This window comes from Electrona antarctica (genome assembly GCF_951216825.1).
Source record: "Electrona antarctica genome assembly, chromosome: 22".
NCBI lineage: Eukaryota > Metazoa > Chordata > Actinopteri > Myctophiformes > Myctophidae > Electrona > Electrona antarctica.
Window position 1 is genome coordinate 33,009,982 of NC_136805.1, and position 27,413 is coordinate 33,037,394.

Genomic DNA, 27,413 nt, shown 5'->3' on the forward strand with positions numbered 1-27,413 from the left:
CCCCTTGGGAAAGGAGGAAGCTTTAAAGTAAGGTTTACATAAAAGCACAGGAAGGAACCTGTGAAGTTATGACTGGATGGATTTCGCAGTCATTTTTACAAGGCAGTAGAATCATACAGTATATCCATCCGAACTTCGGACGCTTATGACTCCTCCACTCCAGTGGTATGAGTCTGACCATATTGCCTGTCAATGAGGTGCTCAGAATAGTGATCCTTTCCACACATGAATGCCAGGTGAAGAACAAGGGGGAAAACCTGTAGCTGAAAACCAGGTTGAACTCTATCCAATGCAGCTCCAGACAACTTCATATTTCATTTCATATCTGGCATAAAAATAAAAAATAAAGCACCATATCAGCAGCTAACCCATTTTGACTCAGATTTTTAGAATCAGATTCTAAAAATGTCTTCTACATCCTGACAGTTTTCTGAAAAAGCTATGTTTCTATGTCAGTCGTCAGTCATTTTTCAAAAATAGCAGACCTACAAGCTCGTAGAGCTTGTTGATCTGCTATTTTTCAATAGCTAAATCATAACATAATGCTAACACCAAAAGGGGTTCCCCATAGAGTATATAGGGTTCCCGCCCAGAATTTAATGGAATCCCTGTATCTCTGTGCACCAGTAATTATAATCAATAATCACAAGCAACAAATGAGGCAAAAATATTTCTCAATTATAAGAATTATTTTTTAAATTTTATTTCAAATCCAGGTCTACAGCATACAAGTTTCAGGGTCCCCCAGTTAGCTCAGTGGATGGTGAGGACGTTCATTCCAAGAGCACGCATGCTCAGCAAACTGTTCCTGGATAAATAGTGAAAACAAAACAAAACAAAAAAGAACCACCATGACCACCAGGTTGCATGACATCAGATAATCGCTCTCAACAGCTCACACAGGGGGAGAATAACAGAAACAAAAACTGTCAAATTAACCTAGAATTGAAAATATATATACTCACTTCTTCAATGGAATTAGTCAAGCTCTCAGAAAGAAGCAGCACATCTCATGTCACAAATCATCAGTCAAATTTGCTGCCCATGACTCTGAAAGGAACCTCCCCAGTCCCCAACGTAGCGGAAAACGTTCAATACCCTAAAGAATGTGTAACAGATGTTGGGAGCTGGGGTCAAATGTATTCCCATTCCTTATACTATATGTAATATGTGACTCACCTATAACAACCTGTTGAGATACTTTGCATCGGTCTACTCTAAATCATTCTTTTAGTATTTCAATGGGCTTGCAGGAGTTCGATGGAGTTCGGTGTTTACTCATCCCACCCATATCAAGTAACATTCTTGTGATGATCATGTTATGCTAGAGGTGTGCAACCAAAGCTGACTACCACACATGAAAACATGTTTTTAAATGCAACCAAAAACAAGCATACTTATCAAAAATACTCTTCAAAACAATTTCCACTCTCCAGATGTTTAATGCTGATTGTTAATTGAGTGAACTATAGCCCTACAGTTGTTAGAACCCATTCCAAGTGGAACAGTGACAACTTTAGCTTGAAGAAAGGAGATGTGAAGTGGTGAAAAACCATTCATAATGGAGTCAGTTGGAAAGGATCAGATAACTCCCACTGGAATGAGCTCAGGTTTTAGTAGTTATCCGCAAGAAACAAACAAAAACAATTCTCATCTGAATCTGCTCATATTTAAACCCACCAGATCACATCAACGATCCTCCCAGACCAACTGAAAATGTCCCCCTCTCCTCCAGGTCTACACAACACATTGTACTGATGAGACATGTGCGATGTTCAGTTATCTTTCTCTCCCCATGGATGACCTGGCTGTGACCGAGCATTCTGAGTGTCAAAGTCTTTGAAGGCTGAGTGATGGAATCCCATAGGGCCCCATTCACTATGGCTTGGCCCCCGTGGACTGCAGCCTGCAGTCAGGAGAACCACAGCTAAAGAGGGGGACAGAGGCCCCTTTTCCACCAAAAAGAACTTCTAGAACTTGTTCCGTTCTAGATTATTGGAACCTTGGTCGTTTCACGGAACCGGCGACCATTTTGTGGTTCCAGTTTTGAACCAACTTTTAGGGTTCTGAACCAATTCATTTTCAATGGAAACACTCTGAACTGGTTCGATATTAGGCGGCGGGAAAAATAACTGAACCGGTTCAACCCTGGTGGAAAAGGGGCCTGAGTGGCACCAGTTATTTCGACAGAAGCACCTCGTCGTGGCTGATGCAGTGAGTCTGGAAGGGCATGGCAATGTGCGGTGGTGCCTACATCATTAGCAAAATAATAAAGCCAATTAAAAAGTAGGCCACGTCTCAAAACCAGCTCAGTTAAACAAATCCAAAAAGCTACAATTCCGTCAAAACTCAAAACCAGGTGAATCTCAAAAAATTCTGCAATTTTAACATTTCTGGGCATTGCTTTTAACATTACCTTTAAAAGTCTGGGATTTTAACTTTTACAATTCTTTTTCTTACCATTTTCTAAATTGATCGGTTGTGAGGGACTGCGAAAGGAGACCGAGTTCTATTAAAAAAAAAAGGAAAAGAAAGAATCCTGACTGAGCAAACTCCACACTGAAGATCAAAAAAATCCAAACTAACACTACAATTGGATTAAAAAAAAGAAAAAAAAGTCTTAATTAAATAACAGTATCATTCCTCAAATGTATTATTTACACAACAGGTTTCCAGAATACATTGTGAAAGAGGGGCACTGATGTGAGAGAGAGAACATCCAAACACTTAAGTCTTTGCTGTTATCCTGAGTCACAGCAACATTTATTTGAGCCATGAGTGATTATTCTTTTTTTTGGGAAGGCAGGGTGTTGGGGGGGGGGGTATGGAAGAGGGAGAGGAGCCTTAGCCAAAGTGCTTTACCTAAAACGTACCCCACCACTCTCGGGAGCCACTGGAGAGAGGAATACAAGCACACAAGTCATCAGTTTTTTTTTTTTACGTCATAGAATTTGGTGTAAACGAGTGCATCCTTTTTGCCCTTCTTTATTACACCCCCGAATCAGTCCGTGTGAGATGGAGAGGACAGAGAGGCTGAGCGATGACGGGACAGGGGCAGAAAGAGAGGAAACGACGTCCAAATCTCAACAGCTGGTCCCGATTCGATCGATGATGGTGTGAGAAGAGTAGGAGGGCCGGGGCAGTGCTCGATAACGCTTGGAGGGATGAAGGAAGGGCTTCGGAAGCAGGGGGGTAGAGAGGGGGGGGGGCATGGGGGGCTTTAACTGCGGGGCAGGCTGCACATTTCACAATGCTCCGTGCCAGGCTGGTTCATAAAGGTGCAGTGGAGGCAGGACCACATGGCCGAGGACGAGGCGGGGACAGACGGGCCGCCGCCCATGGCTCCGTACTCCAGAGAGCTCGAGGGCTGTCCACCTACCGTGCCTGGAAAAGGACAAGACAGCAAGTAGAAGTGCATTAATAGCAGAGTATATTGCAGATCAGCAAATTACATCAAAACAATGTCATCGGCAATCCATATCAGTCCTAGAAATGCCATTGCCAATGCAAGGTGGCTTTCAGGGTTTGGATGAAGCAGAGTAATATAGTAAGTGGCGACACTAGCGTTGACTCCCATTGTAACAATGGAATGGGGAAGTGCTCATTCTATCTCAATGGGATAGTTCCAGCCATAGGAGCAATGTTTGGAACTATAGCTATAGGCACCCGCTTTGTGGCGAGATCAAAGCGTGTCGCTACTCTCCTACTCTACACTCTGGGTTGAAGTAGCCTCGTTCCCAGCTTTAAGGACTATTCATACTCCAGTTTTAGGCGATAAGGTGACCACCGAAAACTACAACATGATGTCATGCAGTGGTGGTAAGCAACTCACCACTCACCCAAACACCACACCCTTTCGGTGGTCACCTTATCACCTAAAACTGGAGTATGAATAGGCCTTTACTCATCTGCTTTGACAAAAGCCTGGTCACGACCTAAGGCAGTGAGTGTTCTGCCAGAAGTGTCGGGCCAGATACAGTATTTTTCGACCAATCACAACACCGGTGCTCTGAACATTTTGTTTTTGAGTGGTGTAAACCACTCCTACAACTGGCTTTTGTGTGCATAAAAAAATGACCATGGTTGCTATGTTCAAAATAATTTCTGACGTAATTAAATCACACCCGGGTGAACTGGATGACCGTAGCAACCGTGGTCATTTTCTCTGCGCAAAAAAAGCCAGTTGTGAAATCACATCCAGGTGTGATACATACATTTATCAAAAATGATAGCTTTTTTTACTTAACATATTTTGTGTGATTTCATTACGTCAGACATTACGTCAGACCACAGCTGATCATGCTATATAAAACCTTACACCACTCAGTTCACACGGGTGTGATTTTTTTTACTACAAATTGGCAGCCGCACGGCAGCGCGCCACGTCCCGTTGGTGCTTATGGGCGGCACTTCATGTGCGTCGATACTGTGCTGCAGCGCAGCCTGTTCACAGCCTTCGTGTGTTGCCCTTTATTCTGTAGCTCTTTCATCAGCTGCCCTTATGATACATCGTCTCTTATTCTGTAGCTGTTCAATCAGCTGTCCTTCCTACATCGTCTCCTTCATCTGTCCAAATTGTGACTTACTGCACAGCTGCTCGATGGTGGCCCACTGCTCAGACTTCTTCCATGTCTGGGCCAGTTCCTCGTTGGAGGTCTTCACTGCATCCAGCAGCAGACCAATGCTGTCCTGTAAAACAAACACACACACAGACATGATGTTTCAGGTTCAGAGTTGAGTCCATGGCTAACTTCTCCCTCATTACCAGGGGTTTACTGTGGATTTTATAGCTAGTGGATCTCTACGTGGTCACGTGCAATCTAGCGATCGCCGATTGAAATAACCTCTTTAATATGTAGGCATATTTATTAACCCACAATATAATGTATATCAAATGTTATTCCATTTACTTGCACTTCGCTCCAGCGGCAGTCCACCCCTGCTCAATACTAGCAACCAATATATAAACTTGCCTTTCCTTTTGAGGCGTGACTTTGTTAGCTAAATAACACCACTTGCAACTCATTCTGTGACATATTGTAGTAATTAAGACAATAAAGACATGCAATCAATGTTAGTTTTACAACTTTAAGACCAAGGAAAGAAAAAATATTACATCATGATAAATGCTGTAGAACGTTTATGACCATGGCAGGGAAACAAAGTCAAACACGGAAAAATAACGTTAAATGAGCTTGATGCACTGACACAAGTTTTTGATACTCTTGGAAGGTGGGTGAAAGGCCAATCTGAAATGTAACCAGCGCATACATAGCGACTGAGGAAAATCACCTTGACAACTCTCCCCCTAGTAACCAATTCCAGATTGGAGAAATATGTGGCCATGATCTAATCGCTGAGCGGCACGACTAACAAAAACAACGAGCAACAGCGGGTGTCAACCTATCCTGTGCATGTGGCTGTGAGGCACTGTGATATACCAGTGGGGACCGCCAGTGGTCCTTGAGGGGGTTCCAGGTGGTTAAACTTAAATGGAGAGTTGGTAACCAAATGGACCCTTAAAGATCTTTAACTCTTGAGAGCGTAAAATTAAACCAAATGGACCCTTATGTGTCCATTTGGTTTCATTTTATGCTCTCGAGTTAAATTATTGTTAAACATCTGCATTACTTAATTTACAAGTCTACAATGATTAGAGAAGAAGAAGATGTAGAAGAAATGTTATTTTGATCAACGTTTGCCTGCTATCTCTCCTATGACCTACAGCAGGGGTCCTCAATAGGCGGACCGCGGTCCAGACCACCTCTCTGTGGACCCTGGGCAAATTAAAAAAAACAAAAAACAAATACCTCTCATTTGCTGTGAATTTTTGGAGGGGAATATTTGTGAAACATTTTATTTCCATACTCTGCACCCCAGAGTATGGAAATGGGAGGGGATCCGATTTGTAAGCTTGCCTTGGTGTGACTGTACTAAAAAATACAGAGCCCCGCTCTCCGCTGGCCGCTGCGTGGCCTGCGCCGCGCTCATGGGACCGGACCTTAGTCTTTTTCAAAAAATATTAGTGGACCTTCAGCATTTCTAGTTGAGGACCCCTGACCTACAGTATGGTACCAACATCAATACAGCATGGAATTGTGGACATCATCTTATTCAAAGACAACAAAATATTCGTGTTTTTGGATCTGAGAGACTAAATGTCATCAAATGGTGGTCTGTGGCTCAAATCAAAAATGCAGAATAAATAATGGACCTTGACAATGGACCTTGAAAAGGGTTGAAAACCTCGGTTTTATACTTACACTCAGAGGCATGACCTCGTTGGTGACCAAGAAGAGAAGCAGATGGAAGTCTGAGACGATATTCAGGAATACCGTGGAGGAGGACTGGGACAGATATGTGGCTAAACTGTGGAAATCCTATAGAAATGTAGACACACACACACACACACACACACACACACACACACACGGTCAATGTGGGATCAGGATTATTAATTATTATAAAATGTTCTGAAAACCTTTGAAACGTGTGTTTTGAAATGGATTAACCGTATCTGCTCTAATCAGAACATGGTCAAATTAAAGACTATGAAAGATCTGAAAGAATCTATAGGTTACGAAGGTAACCCTGGTTAATTAAATAAACAAGCGAGGAAGCTCGCTATGAAGATTGCGTCTTCTGACGTGATCACAGAAGCATTCTAATACACTCACAGGCAATCCATTGGCTGGGTCTGGGACTAAGGTGCACCTTGACCACCCCCCCAGGTAAAGGTGATAAAGGTGCCAATAAACCAATTAGTCCCCACTTCAAACATGTGGAACCTTCTCATGAGGCATTGCCTACAAGAAGGGCGTTTTGGCGAGCTTCCTCGCTTGTTTATTTAATTAACCAGGGTTACCTTCGTAACCTATAGTTAATTTAAACTAAACTGCACGAGGAAGCTCGCTATGAAGACCCGATACACTCCCTTCTTGCCACCACAAAGTCTAGACTCACGGGTCCCGACCTCTGCCTGTAGGGTGACGGGAGCGAAAAACCACCCGGCTCAAAAAGCCGGCGGAAAAAGGAAGGAACCTCGGACCCAGGGCCACTCCACTCAGAGGCCCGACAGATCCAAACCTTACTTTGAAGCCACGCTGAGGACAGCATGCGCCACTGGCGCAGCCGTCACATCCAATCTGTAAAAATTGGCAAACGTCGAGGAGGATGCCCAGCTCGCAGCCGTACACACCTCCTGGATAGACACTCCCCTGGAGAGAGCCCAGGACGTCGCCATACCCCTCGTGGAGTGCGCCTTCAACCTTATGGGAGGCTGCAAACCCCTGGCCGAGTAAGATCGTTCTATGGCTTCCACTATCCATTGTGAGATCCTCACCTTGGATACTGCCTTCCCCAAGGTCTTGGGGGCCCAGGACACAAACAACTGAGTTGTCTTCCTGTGTGCCGCCGTCCTGTCCATGTAAGTTCGTAAAACCCGTACAGGGCACAGAGTATGCCTCCTCTCATCCTCTGCCGAGGAAAAAGGAGGAGGACAGAATTCCACCAGGTCCACCGGTATACAGGTGGTCAACTGGTTCTTAGGCACAAAAGCCGGGTTGGTCGTAATGACCACCCTCGTCCTGTCCACGGAAAAACGTGTGCACTCCTCGCTCACTGAAAAAGCGTGAATGTCACCGACCCGTTTAGCAGTCACCAACGCCAGCAGTAGCGCCGTTTTCAACGACAAAAACTGCAGCCCCACTGACGCCAATGGCTCGAATGGCGGTCGAGACAAGGAGTCCAAAACCAGCGCGAGGTCCCACGAAGGAACCATAGACTTCGGTACCTGGAGGAGGCGCATCGCACCAGCCATATACCGACGCACTAGAGGGTGCACCCAGACAGTGCCATTCCCGAATCCAACATGGCAGGCCGAAATAGCCGCCAGGTAGACCTTCAGGGAGTTGTAAGACAGGCCCTTGTCCATCAGACTCTGAAGGAAAGACAGAATCACTTTCACAGATGGCTGAAAAGGCACCGCCTGCGTCTGTAGACACCATTTCTCAAACGCACGCCACCTCCCGTCGTAGGCCTCCCTGGTTGACCGAGCTCTCGCACTCTGTATAGTGTCGATGACACTCTGCGGCAGGCCTTCCGCGTCAAGGTTCATCCTCTCACGGGCCAAGCCCATAGATCCAGGTCTTCCGGCCGTGGATGGAAGATTTCCCCCTTCGCTTGCGTCAGCAGATCCCTGCGCAGCGGGAGCTGCCACGGATGGTCGTAGAGGAGAGGTGATATCTCCGACCTCCAAGAGCCCCACCCTGGATCAGTATTACCGCTAGGCCCTGGGTTCTCACTCTCTCCAGGACTGGAGATATCAGGGAAATGGGAGGGAACGCGTACAGCAGACTTCCGGGCCAGACGTGCGCTAGCGCGTCTAGGCCCAGAGACTCCTGTCCCGCTATGGAGAAGAACTCCGGGCATTTCGCGTTCTCCCCCGAGGCGAACAGGTCCACTTGTGGACGGCCGAACCTGTCCCAGAGCTGAGCTGCCACCGCGTCGTGTAGGGACCAGTCCGCATAGTGGCACCTCCCTCTGGACAGAAGATCCGCTCCCCTGTTCAGTATCCCCGGGACGTGGGAGGCTCTGATTGACCTCAAATGTGTGTCGCACCACAGAGTCAGGTCTTGTGCTAGTGCATGCAGCAGGCGGGATCGTAGTCCCCCTTGCTTGTTGACGTAGCACATGGTCGTCGTATTGTCCGTCCTGACCAGGACGTGACAATCCTTGATGAGGGGTTCGAAGTGTCGTACGGCTAACCATACTGCCATCAGCTCTAGATAGTTGATGTGGGCGGTCCTCAGTTCGTCGCCCCACACTCCCCTGGCAGTTCTGCCCTCGTGGGTGGCGCCCCACCCAGTCATACTGGCATCCGTAGTGATGATCTTCCTCGACACGACCAGACCCATGGACACTCCTTCGGAAAGAAATGACCTGTCTCTCCATGGATGCAGCGCCGATATACACTCCGTTTGGACTGTAACCAGGCGATGACGGCGATCGTTGGGCACCCTGAGTGAGAGCATCCACCTCTGAAAAGGTCTCATGTACAGTCTGCCTAACCGTAACACGGTTATAGCGGAAGCCATGAGTCCCGCCATTTTCTGGCACATACGAAAAGGGACCCTGCGTCCCACCTGGAACGAGCTCGCGCACTTCAGAACGGAAGTCATTCTGTCCTGTGACAGCCGAGCCGTGAGGGAGACAGAGTTCAGTGTTAAACCTATGAAGTCTGTTGACCTCGCTGGTATGAGCACGCTCTTTTCGTAGTTCAGACTGAAACCCAGAGACTGCAGGTGACTCACTACCCAGCTGGTGTGGAGTCGTGCCTCGCTTTCCGACTGCGCAAGCAGGAGCCAGTCGTCGATATAGCTCGCTATGCGAACTCCCCGTTGTCTCAAAGGGGCTATGGCCGCTTGAGTACACTTCACAAACACTCGGGGGCTCAAGGACATCCCGAAAGGGAGAACTAGGTATTCGTAAACCCGTCCTCCGAACCCGAACCGCAGGAACTTCCTGTGCGGCGGGTAAATCGGGACATGAAAATAGGCGTCCTTGAGGTCCACTGACGTGAACCAATCCCCTTTGCGTATCATGCGTAACAGTGCCGCATTTGTCAGCATCTTGAAACGAAAATCCTTCAGATATCGGTTGAGGGCTCGGAGGTCCAGAATAGGACGCATCCCCCCCCCCTTTTTCTTTACCAGAAAATACCGACTGTAGAAACCGTTTAGGCTCTGATCTGGAGGTACTTCCTGAATGGCATTCTTGGCCAGCAGGGAAATTATTTCGTTTCGCAAAATGACGGCTGCCTGTCCGCTTGCCTGAGAGAATATTATCTTCTCGAATGTGGGTGGTTCTGCGGAGAACTGCAGCTTGTAGCCTTTTCTCACGGTGTCCACCACCCAGGTGTGTGCGCCGCACTCTATCCATTTTGAAACGCACCGCGTCAGAGGATTTATTGTCAGCCCTACTCTTTTTTGAGTTAGAGTGGGTGCCTCCCGCGGCAGGCATTGTGTTACCTTGGTTAACACTGGCACCATGTTCAGCCGTGGTAAAACGGCGCCCCCTAGCGACGGGGCCATCAAACTGGCATGGTGCTTGTGCCTTTTTGCAGCGCTCTGATGCGCTGTCAAAATATCTGCGTTTCGTCCCACTGCCGCGGGTCGTTTTATTGACCTGCGTGGCAGTGGGCTCATACCCCGTGTGTTCTGGCAAGGATTCAAACATTTTGTTCCACACAACATTTTTATTTGAATCAGGGAGGGGGACAGGGGAGGTACAGTATGCAACGACATCTTTTTCGCAAAAATCGGTGCAACAACGCTCATCCTGTCCGGTGCTCTCTGCGCCAGTGGCGTAAAGCCCGAGGCTACTACGCCGCCAGCGTAAGCTCTTCCCAGAACGTGGGGGCGGAGGGAGACGGATTCCATCAACGTCTCCCCGAGGCTCGGCGCAATGTCACTTACGCTGCTGCTTGTTGTTGTTGTGCGTGTGGCGTTGACGCTTCCGTCCCGCCGCCGCGGAAGGAGGCTGACCGTGAGGCCCGGTGTCCTTCTTGCGATCCTGCTGTGACTGTTGTCGGTGTTGGTACTGGCCTCCCGAAGCAGAGGGGGCTCTGGCAGCCGCTGGAGCCTTGAAAGGAGGCCTGGAGCCGCGCTCCCTCTCGTTGTCCCTCCGGTTCATAGAGCGGCCGTACGAGGATCTATTTCTTTTGTTACCTGGCGGAGGCTTTTTCTCCGTCGGCATGAAAGCCTGCGCCGCCTGCTTCTTTTTCTCTCTGTCTTCGTGTCTGGCCGTGAGATCGGCCACCGTGCCAGAGAAAAGATTGTCTTGCAGGATGGGTTGGTCCAGGAGAGAGGCTCTCTCTTTGGTTTCGGAGTGGTTTAGCCATCTAGCCCGTTCTAGTACTACTAGAGTAGCCATAGCCTTTCCCGTCATCTCCGTGTTGTACCTTGTCAGCGCGAGCGCCTCTTTATGGAGCCTCCGTAGCTCGTAGAGCTGCTCCAGATTCAATGCCTCTCCCGATGTTTTGAAAATGTGGGAGACAGAGCCCTGGAGTAGTGTGATGGCGTTAATGGCTTTCACGGAGCCCGTAAGCGTCGCGTATGCCTTCTTCACCATTGTGGACATGTCGTTTTCCTGTGTGAGAGCGAATTTCGGCTCCTTCGGTGGGGCGACTTCGGGGACATGTAGGAGATGAGAAGCCAGGAATCTGTCCATCTCGGGCAGAGATTCCAGACCCACTTTCTTCATGGCGACACAATCAAGCTCTTTCTTATGTGTGGGTAGGAAGGAGTGGGTGTAGGGGTGCTCCCAGGATTCACCGAGCGCCCCCGTGAAACCCTTAGCCAAGGGTAGGATCTGTTTGGCTCGGGGAGCGTCCGGATCCTTACCGAAATCATCCCAGGCCGTGTCCGTCGCAGCCGCCGCCGGAGTAGCTTCAGCTGGCCACGTTAGACCGCTGCGTTCAGTAGCCCTCTTGAAGACATCAATCAGCTCTGACTTGTCCATCTCGAGGACGACTCGGGACCGAGCAGGGGCTCGGTTCTGAACATCGGTCTGGGGTGCCGTGTCAGGCACCGCCGTGCTCTGTGGCTCGGTTACATCCGGAGCTGTTGTAGCCAGAGCCTCAGTCCCAGCCCGGGGCTCGGGCTCAGTCCGGGCCGCCGTCTGAGGCTGCATTCCTGCGATGAGAGTGGCTCTGAGGCGTCCCTCAGACTCCGATTCTGACTCACTCTCAGAAGAGCCCTCAGAGTAGGAAGAAGAGGAGCTACCGCTGGAGCTCTGGCTCTGATCTCCCTCCGAGGACTGTTCTTCATCACCGGCGTGTTGCTCGACGGGGGAAGGACGATCTGTGCGCCTCGTACGTTGGCGAGGCGGGGAGTGCGGGATTTCGGCAGCCGCTGGAGCCGTAACCTCGTCAGCCAGAGCTTTCCTAGCTGCTTGTTTGGCTTTCTTAACCGCCCGCTTCGCGCGGGAAGTAGACGGTAGGTCGGCATAATCACCCTCAGAGTAACGAGCGGGGTCCAATGCGTCCCGTCTCTCCTCCGCCAATTGATCGGCCACCTCTCGGTCGTCTGCCGGTTCTGGTTGTCGGATGGCTCCGTCGAAGAACTGCTTAGCACGCACTAGCCTGCGGGTTATGATGCGTGCGTCGACGCCGTCACACAGGGAGCAGGCACCCGGGTTATGAACGGCGTCGAAAGCGTGCTGCAGGCCCAAACAACGGACACAGTCCTCGTGTTTGTCCTCGCCGGCCATCCAGTTGGAGCATGTCTCACAGTGCTTCTGCAGCACCGCGGGCTTATCGTTAGCCTTGCGACGTTGGTTTCTGCTCTTCCCCGACATCACTGCTTTGGCGTTCTGCAGGCCGTTAGCAGGAGTAGTACAAGGGGAGGGTAGCTTAGCGGGATGCTAACAATAGCTAACACCGGGCGTCCTTTTGCAGGAACCACGCTAAGTTGTTATTAGCTTAGCTTCAGCAGGCTTGTGGCTAGTCAGGGCCGTGTGCTGGCCGTCCAACTAGTAGCCAGCGTAGCTCTAGCTAGTAGCTAGCCTAGCTGTCACTAGAATATAGTGTAGCTGTAGCTGCTAGATTTATAATCAGGGCCGTTTGCTGGCCGTCCGATTAACAATAGAATTTTATAGTGCAAGGAAATTCTTAACCCCAAAGTCATGAACTCACCAGTGGTGCAGTTTGTGGAACCAGAATTCGCTCCTGTCCTAGTAAACTCAAACACACTGAAATCAAGACTTTGTAGCAATGCATGTGATCTTCATGAGAAGTTACACAGAAGTGGGGACTAATTGGTTTATTGGCACCTTTATCACCTTTACCTGGGGGGGTGGTCAAGGTGCACCTTAGTCCCAGACCCAGCCAATGGATTGCCTGTGAGTGTATTAGAATGCTTCTGTGATCACGTCAGAAGACGCAATCTTCATAGCGAGCTTCCTCGTGCAGTTTAGTTTAAATTAACCTGATAAAATTGAAGTGAGGTCAGAGATTTACACCCATATAAAAGTATGTTAACTGGGTATAAATGTGTATATAAAAATCACACCATGCTCAGAAAGCAATTGCAATACAGAATGGACATTTGTTTATCTGTACTGGTTTAGAGTTGTTGTTTTTTTGTTTTTGTTTTTTTTGGTTTTCGCCTTTATTTTATATTTTTTATGGAGGGACAGACAGTAGGCTGACAGGAAATGGGGAGAGAGATGGGAGGAAGACATGCAGTAAAGGCCGTCGGGATCGGGAGTCGAACCCGCGGCACACTGCCAGACTGGATTGCCAGCCAAGGTGCCTGGACCACTGAGCCATGGCCCAGGCCTAGAGTTGTTAAATCTAATTATGACGACAACAGCCCATGCACTTGGTGCTGTACAGTCCAACGAGGACAATCTGACGAATGATAAAACAAGAAATATTGTCAATTTGAGTGCAAATCTTCAAGCGTGTGCTGGAAAAGTAGTTGAGTAGGTGACGTTCTATGGGTTATGTTAAGCAAGGTTCTGTGTGTGCGTGCTTGTGTGTAACTTGGTTACTTGTGTCTCTCCCAGGATGTCGCGGTTCTCGAAGGGAAAGCGTTGTGTGGAGGAGAAGGTGAACTGTGGGTCCTTGGGGAAAGTGGTGGTAATCTGTGGCACAAGAACAATCATGTTAATCAAGTTAATCGTTCATAGACAGTAAGTAAAGCCTGATTTATACTTAGTTTTGCACTAACACTGAAGTATTAATCGGTACATTGCAGGCACCCACAACGGAATCACCAAGGAAGGAACGCGCCTGGAACTAATTTGTACACGCTTTTAAATAATAATGCCCTGGCCTTAATCACGGTTACAACAAAGAAACCAAACGACACCGGCTGTCCTTTGATCCTCGGTCAGACTAGAAAATCTAACCTCAAACTGTGCCTGCCCTGCAAAGAATATTATGGTAATCAAATCTGAATACACAATCGGAAAACGCTTCACTCTAGCCGTGCTTACTCTGCAAAAAACTATTATGAAATTAAATTTAACAAAATACAGAGTCAGAAGTCTCTTCTCATACTCACATCTATAATAAGATACTCCACAGGAAGAGGCCGAGCAAGAAAAGTGACATCATTTCCAAACTTGTCTTTGTCCTGTTGGGTGGAGACAAACAAGGGTTAACTGCACATGCATAAATCTGTATGACAGACTGTTAGATACATGTTGACAGGAGGGCTATTTATACTGTCAGTATACAACTGGGGGCTTAAGTGGTAAATTCAGGGATGACTAGGGGCCGGGCTAAACTGGGGACGGACCAGAACCATACCGCGGGCGGAGCAGAACGGAAGCAGCTAGGTGGCTACACCGACAATTCGTCAGCCCGCCGGGAAGTTCCGTATTTACTGTTTTTGTTTTCCTCTGAAGGCGAGGCGAAGGGCTGCGTGCGAAGGGCTGCGTAACCCCCGCTGGCACGCGGAGAAATAGAGCACTTAATATAAAAAAAGATTCACGCACTACCTGCGCAACACACCCGCACTCGGTGTAGCCGGGTTCCATTGATTATAGTGGCAGCGTACCGCTGCGGACGCCTGCAGACTCCGCTCCGTTCACAATTCCGCGCCAATTCCATCCCCAGTGTAGCCCAGCCCTAAGAGGTCCGTCCCTCTGTGGAACAGACTGCTTTAACACTTTGAGAGCTGCCATGATTCACATCAACTGTATATGAGCCCTGTTTCCGTGTGTGTCACACGCTTCACAGAGACGAAACCGAAGCACATTGTAGTCTAGCACAGGGGTAGGCAACCTAACGCCAGGGCTCCACCGGACGCGTTGCGTCTCCGTCGCGTGCGTCAAAAAACGCACCGGTTCAATTTTAATGCACGCGTTAATGTCACGCAACGCGGGCAGTGGAGCCACCCTTCATTGATTAAAAAGGGAACATTCCCTGGCGGTGACGGAGACGCGACGCTGACGCGCCTGGTGGAGCCCCGGTGTTAGGCACCAGTGCCAACATTGGCACAAAGGAGGGTGGTCACTGGCACACTGGCAAGTGTGTGAGAGTATTTTTGGTTTTAAATAAACTATTTAAAAAAAATGCAGTCAAATAAGTCCCTCACATTTGTGTGTAAATTACATCCTGCATTCTACATTCATTAAAACTGAACTCTGTTATTGCCCTGAGTCTAATGATCATTATAACAACGTGAAAGAAGGAAAAAGTTTATATTTGTGGACAATCAAAATATGTTGACATTTTTCACGTGGTGTCATTAAAATTAATTAATGTTGATATGGCACACTGACAATCTAGAAAATAAAAACATGGCACTTAATTTAAAAAAGGTCGCAGACCCCTGGTCTAGCAGCTGGCGATGTTGTTTATCTTTTGCCAGAAACGGTAATACTGTATGTCGGCCGCGATGCGATAAAAAAGTAAGTATAAATAAGTATTTTGGAGAATGTTTCTGAGAAAACAGGCAGAAGAAAATAAATCATAATGAGTGGATTCCAATGGGGTGAGAGAGCATTTCGCCTTGTGCCTGGAGGGACACTGAAGGTTGCCTAGCAACCTGGGCGCAGTAGAGGTATTGGCTTCTGCCAGTCGAATTTTATATAAAGCGATAACCTGCGGCACCGAGGGTTTGGCTATCAAAGGGTAATTATTATAACCTGCGGTGCCGCGGGTTATGGCGTTGGCTAGCGCCAAGGGTGTTAAGCAGCCATCAAGCCAGCTGATGATGCTTACCTTGAAGAATACGTCTGGTACATACTGCTCAGGACTGGACTCTTTAGCGTAGCCCAGCTCTGGAGCGTCTCTGCAGGGCAGTAAACATTCATCTCTCACCAGAGCCATGCACTGGTTGGACACCTGGTAGCCTTCAAAGTGCACCTGGTTGTCTGGACCGCCTGCAGACGAGACAGAACGCTTGAGAAATGTACTAATTATAATGAACTAGTCAATACCCGTTTGGGGATCCATACCTGTCTTTTTTTCTTTCTTTTGTCGAATGCGGCGAATTTGGTTGAGTGCATTGTGAGTACATTTCACCCTCTATCGTCTTTCCTGTCAGTAAAACTTCTCTCTCTAGATCGTCCTCAGACGAGCCCTCCATCGTCTACTTCAGTACTACTCAAATGGGCGCCGAAATTTGTAAGTAGTTTAATGTATCTATTAAACCTACTCAAGAGTATGGCACACCTTCCAGCCAATCACAGCACCAATTATGGCGCCATACATGGTCATTTTTGGGCAATTCAGTCCTCAACGTTTATTAGTTAGATATAACACGAGAGATATTTTTCTGTTCTGTTGGTTATCCGTTTATAGTGCCTGTTTCTACCAGTCAAAAAGCTTGGCTAGAACTACCCATTGCAGTTAAATGCAGTTAAGTGCAAGACATTTTTACATTGTAGAGTGACAGAATCACCTGTGAGGAATCGCCTCAAATCCTAGATCACCTACATTACAGAAACCAGCAGCCAAGTAGGATATACATAAATGCACAGAAAAGGTCACTGTGGTCAGAGAGGATCAGATAAGGTTGAGCTGGTGAACAAGAACAAGAGGACAGGAGCAAAGAGATAGAAGGCGGGAGGGCTCCAAAAAGATCAACTTACCCGTTGCCAACACTGTAACGAATTTAGAGCCGAAATGCCCGTCTCTGGAGAGCCTGCAGGGGTTCGACTGTTGGTTCTGGAAGAATCCCGCCGTGATGCACTCCTCGGCACTAAGGTAGTACGAGTCCTACCCACAGGATGGACAACAAGCATGTCTCGCCATGTGTGTCTTATGCAAACATAATATGTGCGTTTAGTTGTATCCAGGGATGTGCCGATCCGATCACGTGATCGGAAATCGGGTCCGATCACGTCATTTTCAAATGATCGCAATCGGATCGGAAGCAAAAGAAAAAATCGTGATCGGGACATCCTTAGTATCAATATTATATCCATATCATGATATTAGACTATTGTACTATTGTGACATGGCATAAACGTGTTCTATACAAATGTAAATATCTGATCGTGAAAAAAAAAAACACGATCCCTAGTTGTATGCATGCTCACCTGGTTTCTACTGTAGCGGACAGTGCCTGTCCTAGTGTCCTCCGAGATCAGGTCTGTGAAAATCCACCCCACCTACATGCCACGGGGAGGCAAACAACACAGGAATTGTTGGCAAACACACTTGAATGCAAAACACTAACTATACATACATAAGCAAAACATGTACTGTAGTTAATGAGACATGATGTCAAATAAGACAGATTTGCATGTGTGTGTGTGTGTGTGTGTGGGGGGGGGGGATCACACATGTATGAGCTTGAGACCTACGTTGCCTGAAAAGCATATGGAAGATCTTAAGAGCCACAACTGTGTGAAGTCTGAGGAATTCGGAGAATGTCTACATATTGATGAAGGCTTTACACAACAGAAGAGAGATGCTGGTTGTCTGACCAAAAGTGGCAAGGATATTAGCAGCTACACACCTGGCACAACCGAACATATCATTACTCGTCTTTTAGTTCTACTGGATCTCTTCTCCACTAGACCCTCCCTAACATTTTAGTCTAGTTTTCATTTGTTGAAGAAATTGTCAAAAAGTCTTACTTTTAGTAATCATAACTTGGTTTTTGTTTTTTTTTGTGAAAAAGGGTAGTCGACGAACATTTTTCGCCATAGTTTTAGTTGAAGAAATCGACACTGCGAGATAGTATCATGGCTCAAATACAGAGGACAGAAGGAAGAGCAGTCCAACCTTGCACAGGCCCAGCTTGGCAGCGATCTCCTCCACAGCTGCAGCCTTGGGATCCTCCAGCAATTCAAGGGAGTTCTGAGTGCCAGCCTGAAAAAACAGAGTGAAAGTGCTGAAACCCAACAAATTTAAACAGTAAAATGTGACTGAATATGACCGAGAGAATGATGAGATCAAGTTGAAAAGGTTATTAGAGGAGGAGGTGCTGAACAATAATTTCAGATGTTGACGGGTGCGACATAGGGCTAAAACAGTGGTTCCCTGGCGTGATTTCTTTTAACAATCACACAATATCTGCAACTATACAAACATTATAAATATTTTTTTTTAATTTACAATTATCAGTGCCCACTCATTACCCAATACAGAGGCACATTCTATACCCTAAAGATATACATTTTATTTTGCATTAGTACATAAAAATAAACATACAGTGATTTGAAACAAACTGCTAAGTTTGTGTGAACTCAGCTATTGGTAGAAACGATAATATACTGCCCCAGTGTGGCTGAATACATTCACTACAACTTTACAGCAGTAGCAGTGCTTTTGGACATCAATAAGTCTTTGGTGCCTGCTTAAAGCCAAATTAAAAAATATATATATTCACAACAGTAATACCCGATTTATACTTTGTTGCATTTATACAAGCGCACAACACACCACCGCTTGTAGAGCGGCTATTTTCGGTGCACAAAAACCTGTGCGTGCAACAAAGAGTAACTCACCCTTAACGTTTATACCGAGTGAGTAACAAACGCTCACCTGTGGAGGCTCATAGATAGCAGCCACTTCTGCTCTGATGCCCAGAGGGATGTCTTTGTGCTCCGTGTACCTGCCGTACAAATATCCCATCCTCTGGCTCCCCGTCTTTCTCCAGAAGTCCAGGAAGCGATCGGCGATGGTGTGGTTCTCAAACATGATGTTGTCCACATGTCTGTATTTCTGACACGATTACAGGGGAGACGAAAAATCAAATGACACTCTTTTGATCCGTCTCATCATCTTCCAAACGACGATGTCACAATTTAACTGTACACGCACAGGCGCACGAGGCGTCATAAGTCACATTTTGTTGATTTTGAGTGGCGCGCTACGAGCTTGTAGGTCTGCTATTTTTGAAAAATCGTGAAAATAATTTCAGAAAACTGGAGGATTTAGAAGGATTTAAAAAAAAAATTGAGGTCAGGCCTAAATGGGTTAAATGATAAGGGACAATATCGGTGGCACCCAACTGTAGGTGGCATTATATACTGTACTGTAATGCCTTGGGATGAGAATATGTTGCTTGAGAATTGAGACTTGAACCAACATCTGTGTGGAACCCACAACGTTATGGGCCAGCGTTTCCCCTATATGCATGGTTGTGTGGTGGGCAACCACACAATCATGACCAGCCACCACACTATGATTTTTAGTAGGCGGCCGCAAATAACCGCAAAACAAAAATGTTGTTGCGTGTGTGTGTTTACAGATCCGACATGTGCATGAGTGAAAGCTCCCCCACACTATCGGCTTCTGGCTAGGGGAAACACCGTGGGCACATACCTGTCTGTTGAGGGTGATGGCACTGGGCTGGCACTTGGTGCAGATCCCCTCCGGCCATGGAGGATGACCTTCACAGCCTGACCTGATCTTACAGGTGATGTTCTCTAGAGCTGCAAACTTCCCTCTGTGTGTGAAAGAGTATACATGTATAACTTCACAACATACAGTTGGGTGCCACCGATATTGTCCCTTATCATTTGACCCATTTAGGCCTGACCTCAATTTAAAAAAAAATCCTTCTAAATCCTCCAGTTTTCTGAAATAAATATTTTCACAATTTTTCAAAAATAGCAGACCTACAAGCTCGTAGCGCGCCACTCGGTGGCGCACTATGAGCTTGTAGATCTGCTATTTTTCAATAGCTAAATTATAACATAATGTTTAAAACACCAAAAGGGGTTTTGCGCAGATCACACAAACCTCAGCAAAAAGAAAAGGACAATATCGATGGCCTCCAACTGTAGGATGTGAGATCATTTGTATTAGCAGGAACACACAAACAAAGATATACGGGTGCTACTCACTTGTCAGATCCACCGGTTATCTTGCGGATGTAGGCATGGAATGACATGTACTTGACCGGGGGGTCCAGATGGTTGAGATAGTCCTCATCGAAAGGCTGTCCAGAGAAGGCAAATCAGAGAAAGGCCAGGGAAACAAAGCCTCGTCTTCAAGTGGAATTGGTACACTGTGGTTTGTCAAGTAGGGAACAATACAAATACACTTACCTCTAATGGTACACAGTGTAGACACTTTCCGAGAGCAACATGTCGACACCTGCAAGTAAGAAAACCTTGTTTGACTTGGCGAACGATTCCATATAACACAAAGGTTCCATGCTAAGTTACTGCTCACATCGCCTGTGCAGATATAAGCTGTTCAATCTAGTCAGAGTAAAAACGACATGTACTGTATCCTTTCTGTGTGGAGTTTGCATGTTCTCCCCATGTCCCCTAGGGTAGGTACCCTCAAAAACATGCAGTAAACCTGGTCTCTAAACTACCTCCTCCTGGAGGAGAAAAATGGGTTGTAAAATCGTGGGATAAAGATTTTATACTGTAATGTACTGTAAAGTCAGTATAACTACAAGAAATTATGTTTTATACTCGCATAATAAGAGTCCGTACTCTGTACACAGTATCAGATTCAGAGTACAGACTATTTTGGAGGATGTTTTTATTTAAACTTTCAGCCATGATCCCCCCCATCCGCTTTTTTGTTTTTTCTTCGCTTTTTTCTTTCGTTGTGCTAATTATTTGTTTGGATGTTTGTTTTTTACTTTTTTTACTTTCCTTTTATTGCTGCCGTCTCACTAGGGAGAAAATGTTGTATTGTGAAGTATAATGTTATGCATAAATATAATGTATTGTCTACCCTGATAATGACAATAAAAACAATAAGTTGCAAAAAAAAACCATTTAGCTATAATGACATATAGAGACACCAGGGTTAAAGTGGTTAATTGAAGTGTAGATATGCGTCTTACAGCTGTGGATCTTCAGTGATGTAAATAGGGTGCGTTTTGCGTCCCAAAACGCACTTTATAGTTTTGGGCCGCAACCTCCGCTCATCCTCTGCGTCCCGTGGACGCAGAGGTTGAGCGGAGGTACTCAGCACACAGTAATAATAATCCATGTGAAGAAAAAAAAATCGCGGGGGAAAAAAATGCGGTAAAACAATAATCTACGGACACGATCATTTTGCATGCCCGCATCCGACCTCATCCTATGTTATAAAAAATTAAATCCACGTAGGAATCGTTCTTGTAGAACCACTAGTCTGTAACAACACTGTCAACACAGCGCGCTGTGCGCCGCCATGTTGGCTCTGACTGAGCGCACTCAGCGCAGCCTCTAGACTAGAGCTGTTTGGAGACAGAGAGTGACGACAATGGAGTGATCAGTGACGCATGCAGCCCCACGAATAAGCACTGAACGGAGATGTCGCAACTCTCTCAACTAAACGGCGCTGCCTCCGACAGAAATATTTAGGGGAACATGTTTTAGCGTGACAAGCAGACCTGATTCAATGGGAAACACACATTGTGTAACACACGCCGATATTTTGACTAAGTATAATAATTGCAACTGCAAACAACTTTTGGTTTAAGCTATGTTAAATCCACTGTTGCCCACTATTAGTATTTCTTACTGAGTTGTGCTTGCTAATACTACTAGCCTACATTAAAAATATACTGTATAGGCCTATTTGATATGTTTATATATTTTTTTTTTATAAAATAAAATAAAAAAAGTTTTATTATTATTATTTTTGAGTGGTGCAACCACTCCCTTACGGAGCTATGTGTGTGGGTGGGTGGCTGGGTGTCTGGGTATGAGCACGAAAACAGCATGGTTGTTTTTCACCATCTGTGCGCAACCTAATGCACACACAAACACACACGCACATTTAACTGTATGCTTTCGGGGGTGCCAGTACATTACAGTACAGTAGAGGGGCCGCCACACGGTAACTCTGTCATTCTCAACCGTTTCGGACGCGACGCGGCGCGGCACACCGGAACCGGCCCGGCCCCCTGGGCGTGTTCCTGGGGGTCTGGAACATCCCCCTCCCACCCGCCCCGCGAACCCCCACACGGAGTTGCACCACTCACTTCACACAGGTGTGATTTTTTTTGGGACTCATAAGAATTTTTTGGGACTCATTTGAATGACCACCTGTGCATCCCGGGACCCATTACATTGAAAACCTATTTACATCACTGGATCTTTGTTGCGGTAGATCTTGCCGTCCTGCTTGGCCAGATACTGATCGATCTCATCTTCAGGGATCTGGGGCGCTGAGTGGGAGCGAGGAATCAGGGAGGAGGACGAGGAGGACGATGATGCCGATGAGGTGGAGGGTAGCGATTCAGAGGATTGAGGAGTTGCTGTGTCCATAATCTCTCCGGAAACACCCGGGGAACCCGAGGGGTAAAGGTACAGCATATCGCCATGCCTGCAAAGGGGCAAGAAAGAGAGAGTGTAGGGAAAGAAAAAACATAATAAAAAAAGTACGGTTAGGAGTACCCTGGAAATGACATATTTTATACAAGTAAGTAACAGGAGGACCCAATCAGTGACTAGGTTTATATACATAGAGCCCAATCATCTGAAAGAGTGTCTTCTAAGGCGCAAACCGCACCAATGATTCACCATGGAACCAGAGCATGTGAGCGTCGCGGAGCGCGAGCGGCGCGAGGAGTGGAGCGGGTGGATTTTGAATTGAGCACTGAGCGAGTTTTAAAATGGGTCAGAACTGCTTCCGGAGCGAGAACTGTCATCCACACATGTGTTTAGAACCTAAACGCTTGGATTTAGTGTGTGCAGACAGAGCGCATTTACCAAAAGTATGAAAGTGTACTGAAAAATGTGAACATTCATCAACGTGTGATTCGTGTGGCGACCGACCGTGCCAGAATCGCCTGTTAGTTAAACGTGTCAGTGTTTAGATTATAAACAGAAGAACATGCTGAGCAGGTGGATCTGAGCGGATCACGGAGCGCCCGTTGCGCAAATGAAGGTGAGCGCTGATGGAGCGGAGAGCGGCGTGGAGTGCAAGGAGTTGCATTCGTGTGACATGTCCTTAAAACTTTTTTGTTGCAAGGAGTTGCATTGGTGCGGCTTGGGCCTTCGGCGAATTAATTTACAGATACAAAATGCCGTTTATTGACTGTGGGCTCCATCTTGCGCCACCCTTATCCATTATCCCTAAACGTATTAGCCATGTTTTACTATTTTGATAAACATTTTAAAATAGTTCAACTAGCCGATCTACATCGAGACATTGTGAGCTTGTAGATCAGCTATTTGAACTATTTTAAAGGGTTTTTTAAAATAGTAAAAAAATGGCAAATTAGTTTAGGGATAAGGGGTGGCGCAAGATATAGCCCTGTATGTGTAGATATTATAGTTCAGGGTTCCTCATAACTCTGCTGATCGTATATCACATGCCAACAGTCAATTCTGACAGGTTTGTGCCTACTTACTTAATCTTAAGAAGACTGAGGGTTTTGTTCAGGGATTGGATCTCACCGGTCTTGTTCCGGTTCAGGTAAATGGAGAAGCCGTTGGAATTGAAGCCGAACTCTTTGCCCACCTGGTAAAATAAATGGTAAATGGTGCATTAATATAGCGCCTTTATCCAAGGCGCTTTACAATTCACCCATTCACACACACACACATTCATACACCGATGGAAACCAAGCAAGGCACCAACCAGCACATTAGGAGGAGCAATTTGGGGTTCAGTCTTGCTCAAGGACACTTCGACACTAACTCTGGGGGAGCCCTGGTTCGAACAGGCAACCTTGCGGTTACCATCCAGCCACTCTACCCCTGAGCCACCACCGCACCTGAGAGAATAGAGCGTAAAAGGTGCCATTCAGTGCCAGTCACACATTTGTCTACGCCAAAATAAACTGATGCCATTCTCCTCGCAATGCAATCTAATACATCTAAGTCAGGAATGCTGCTAGTCAGGTAAAGCTGGCTATGAAGACAGAAATGCCTTCTCATATTTAAAGTTTTCTTGAAATTACTTTAAATCACATGAACCCTAGCATCCAGATCTACAAGCTCACAGCACATAGCAACACAAGCTTGTAGATCGCCTATTTTCGGTGAAGAGATTTGGTGTGGGGGCCTGTGGGGGGAGGGAATAAGTACAGACGCGTGGGGAATCCAGTCAATGAAGATAGGGTTCAAGTGGTTAAGCAGGTAAGAACCCCAACTTAGTTGAGTGTGCACCAAGAAAAAATGAAGAGTAATCAAAGTGTGTTATGAATTATTTATGCGAGTAATTGGCCATGCAATTCTCAGTGGATACCGATTAACTTGACCAAGCATCTTATCAGACCACAGCTTGGCACCGGAGATGGCAGGCTGGTAAGAACAGCTCATGAGGTCATTAAGGAGCGAGACAATCTAAGAGCTATTAAAAGCCCTCAGTTCTGGCCAGACACGAGAGAGTATACCATGGTACTTAAAACATCACGTCCTGTCAGACACAAAATCATCCTACAGCCTACAATTTGCCATGTGGGGTGTAATTAATTTGAAGACCCTCTGTGGATTTTATTTGAAATGTAACAAGTCACATGCTGTAGGTGCAAGATGATGAATTATCGAGACATACAAGCGTATTCATGATGGCATCACTGGTGGGTGAAAAAGCCAATATACAATGTCAAAGGTGACAATAGTAAATGGTGCATTTATATAGCACCTTTATCCAAGGCGCTTTACATAGACACATTCACCCATTCACACACACACATTCATTGATTCATACACCAATGGCGGCGGAAACCATGCAAGGCACCACCAACCAGCACATCAGGAGCAATTAGGGGTTCAGTGTCTTGCTCAAGGACACTTCGACACCAACTCATGGGGAGCCCGGGTTCGAACTGGCAACCTTGCGGTTACCATCCGGCCACTCTACCCCTAGCCTCGGAAACCCAGACGTTTTTATTTCCAGGGGAAAAAAATAAAAGTCTGGGATAGAGTCCACTTCAATTCGGCATAGAGTAGCGCAAACGTTGATCACTCTCTGCTGATTTCTGATCGTCTGCACCTTTGTTAAATTGACACACATACACATGCACAAACGTACACACACGTACACACTCCTCTCTATGTCGCTCTAATTAATTAGTCTCATGTCGCGCAGCTGTGTCTAGATTCTCCCGGCGGATCCTGCCGGGAGCTGCCTATGCCATAGAAAGTATAGGTGAACCCCAGGCTACTCTACCCCTGATCCACTGCCGTACTGTAGAGCTGACTTTAAAGGACAACTTTAGTTTTTTTCAACCACGGTTCATGTTTTAGGTTGTTATTAGATTAGACAAAGTAAAAGGTGAGTTTTTTTTTCCATTTGCTGCTTTCTTTCATTTTAGCGATTTTAGCTATTTTTTGACAGGGTACAGGGGCATTCGAACATGGGGCTAAATAAGCGATTTTTTTACGATTCTTTTACAGCAATTTCTTTATTAATATTTACTATAGTCCTAATAGACCCCAGGAAATTACATCTGGCCATAAAGGATCACAGGATCTACTGAATGTGAAGGTATGGTACTAGGGGGATGCCATACTGTGTGTAGGCTCAATTTGTCACATTCAATAGATCCTGTGATCTTTTGTTGCCAGATATAATTTCTTGGGGTTTAGTAGGACTGAATAATTAAAAAATAAATCACCATATTGTTCTGTGGAAAAAATACATATTTAGGACCATGTTTGAATGCCCCCGCCCCCTGTCAAAAATAGCTAAAACAAAAGAAAGCAGCAAATGAAAAACAATTAACTCTCATCTTTTACTTTATCTAGTAACAACCTAAAACATGAACCTTGGTTGAAACAAACAGTGCACTGCAGTAGTTCATGAAACTCTGATGCTGAAACATTGCTCACATCACTGCTGATGTAGACCTTTTTTCTTTTCTTTTTTTAAGTCTAAAAGAAAGGTTATGAGAGAGTTATGATATAATATAAATTATAATATAAATTACGTTAATGTTTTGTTCTTTTTTTTGAGTGGTGCAAACCACTCCAATAACCAGCTTTGTCTGTACCCGTACCTGTACCCGTGTACCTGGGGCCATGTACAGGTGAGCATGGTTGCTATGGTTAGTGTGTGACGTAACTGCACCACTCAGTTCACACGGGTGTGATTTTATTTTTAACATTTGCCATTTCGTTTTTTATCCTGTTTTATTAACATTTTTGGCAAAATGAAAATAAAGGATATCAAATTAACGATACACAGTATAAACAACTGACTAAATAATAACACTAACATCTTGTGTTAATTTAACACTAAATTAACAATATGGAGTTTTACTGTCCATCACAAGATGGTGGGCGAAATGGTCTGTCAAATGTTATGACATGATGGAGCATTATTGTCAATTCCTCCCATGTTCTGTCTGGGTTGCAGAAACGCCTGCAGGGCTTACACAGAAAGTCTCACTTTGCACTTCTTGTAAGTCACACTCTGCTTTTCATGGTCTGCCTCGATGGGGAAAGAAAATACTCCATTGATCAGCAGGCCAGGCAGCACAGCCCTGCTTTAACCAGGATACATGCATTTTTAATAACGTGCCGTCTGCTGCAGCCTGCAATACTCCACCCTTTACCAGTCTGGTGTACCGTAATTCTATTTTAGGATTTCAAGTTGAACATCCAATGAGGAGGGAATCAGACTTCCTTTTACATCGTTATTATTTTCCAGTACCCACACCGAAACCGAGCCAGGCCAATTACTTATACATACATTATTCATACAATCCAACTCAAATTTGGTTACCAAGAAGGATGGGCCAGCAAAATGCAACACAATTGTATTACATACAAGCAACAGGAATATACTTTCATGGGTGCAGTGGGGTCGGTGCTGAGGATTCGGCCACTACCAGGCAAGCAGCTGCGGTGGGACTATATTTAACTATGTTCAAAGCAGTGGTGCTGTCTTTCTAAGCACAAAGCTCCCTGTCAAGTGTCAAGCCATGCATTCATAACCTTGCGTCGTCACCAGACTTTCCACCTCGGAGGGAAAGCCTTGTCTGTGTTTCTAAATTGCCTGTGTGATCCGGTCTAGACCGGATGGTAAAATAAAAAAAAAATAAAAAACCTCTTATTCAGGTTTGTGGATTCCGTTTTTTCCTGCATCACTTTGTTCCCCATTTGATGTTAGTCTCGCCAGTCGCTACGAGTTGGAATAAAAGAAGGATATACCAAACTATTCCTAGTAGTACTTGAAGAAACATGTCGGATTCATACGCCGCATCAAGGCTTTTATTGGGTAGGCCCTGAAATGATGATGCCCTGTGATCACAGGGAATTATTTTGGGTACTTCTAATTCCGGTTTCCTGCCTGATGACTACAACAAACCAGTGACTACAACATGATGCAAGTCCGCTCCCGAACGGACCATAGACCCGGAAATGGTATGCCTCCCAGGCCAACGCATTCACAGTGGATGCCTCCTGTATGACAGTGGGCCATGGGGGAGCACTGCGGCACTATCCTGCAGAGCTTCATGCATGCATAAATTAACAGAGTAACACTGGCAAAACACAGGTAATAAAGAAGTCTAAATTGTAACACTGGCTCT

General features: G+C 46.0%; 1 protein-coding gene across 1 annotated transcript in view; it reads right to left on the bottom strand.

The window, feature by feature from the left end:
* Positions 1 to 670: 670 nt before the first annotated feature.
* nploc4 (NPL4 homolog, ubiquitin recognition factor) overlaps positions 671 to 27,413 on the bottom strand; it is a 30,485-nt gene continuing 3,742 nt past the window's right edge. The window contains exons 3-17 of the mRNA XM_079492568.1: positions 23,283 to 23,392; positions 22,013 to 22,252; positions 20,023 to 20,071; positions 19,819 to 19,913; positions 19,295 to 19,418; positions 18,512 to 18,691; positions 17,750 to 17,836; positions 17,059 to 17,130; positions 16,609 to 16,735; positions 15,737 to 15,897; positions 14,070 to 14,141; positions 13,555 to 13,647; positions 6,264 to 6,380; positions 4,587 to 4,689; positions 671 to 3,384 (exon numbers count right to left, since the gene is read on the bottom strand). Of these exons, the coding sequence (XP_079348694.1) occupies positions 3,221 to 3,384; positions 4,587 to 4,689; positions 6,264 to 6,380; positions 13,555 to 13,647; positions 14,070 to 14,141; positions 15,737 to 15,897; positions 16,609 to 16,735; positions 17,059 to 17,130; positions 17,750 to 17,836; positions 18,512 to 18,691; positions 19,295 to 19,418; positions 19,819 to 19,913; positions 20,023 to 20,071; positions 22,013 to 22,252; positions 23,283 to 23,392 (1,794 nt within the window). The 3' untranslated portion in view covers positions 671 to 3,220. The remainder of the gene's footprint in view (positions 3,385 to 4,586; positions 4,690 to 6,263; positions 6,381 to 13,554; positions 13,648 to 14,069; positions 14,142 to 15,736; positions 15,898 to 16,608; positions 16,736 to 17,058; positions 17,131 to 17,749; positions 17,837 to 18,511; positions 18,692 to 19,294; positions 19,419 to 19,818; positions 19,914 to 20,022; positions 20,072 to 22,012; positions 22,253 to 23,282; positions 23,393 to 27,413) is intronic.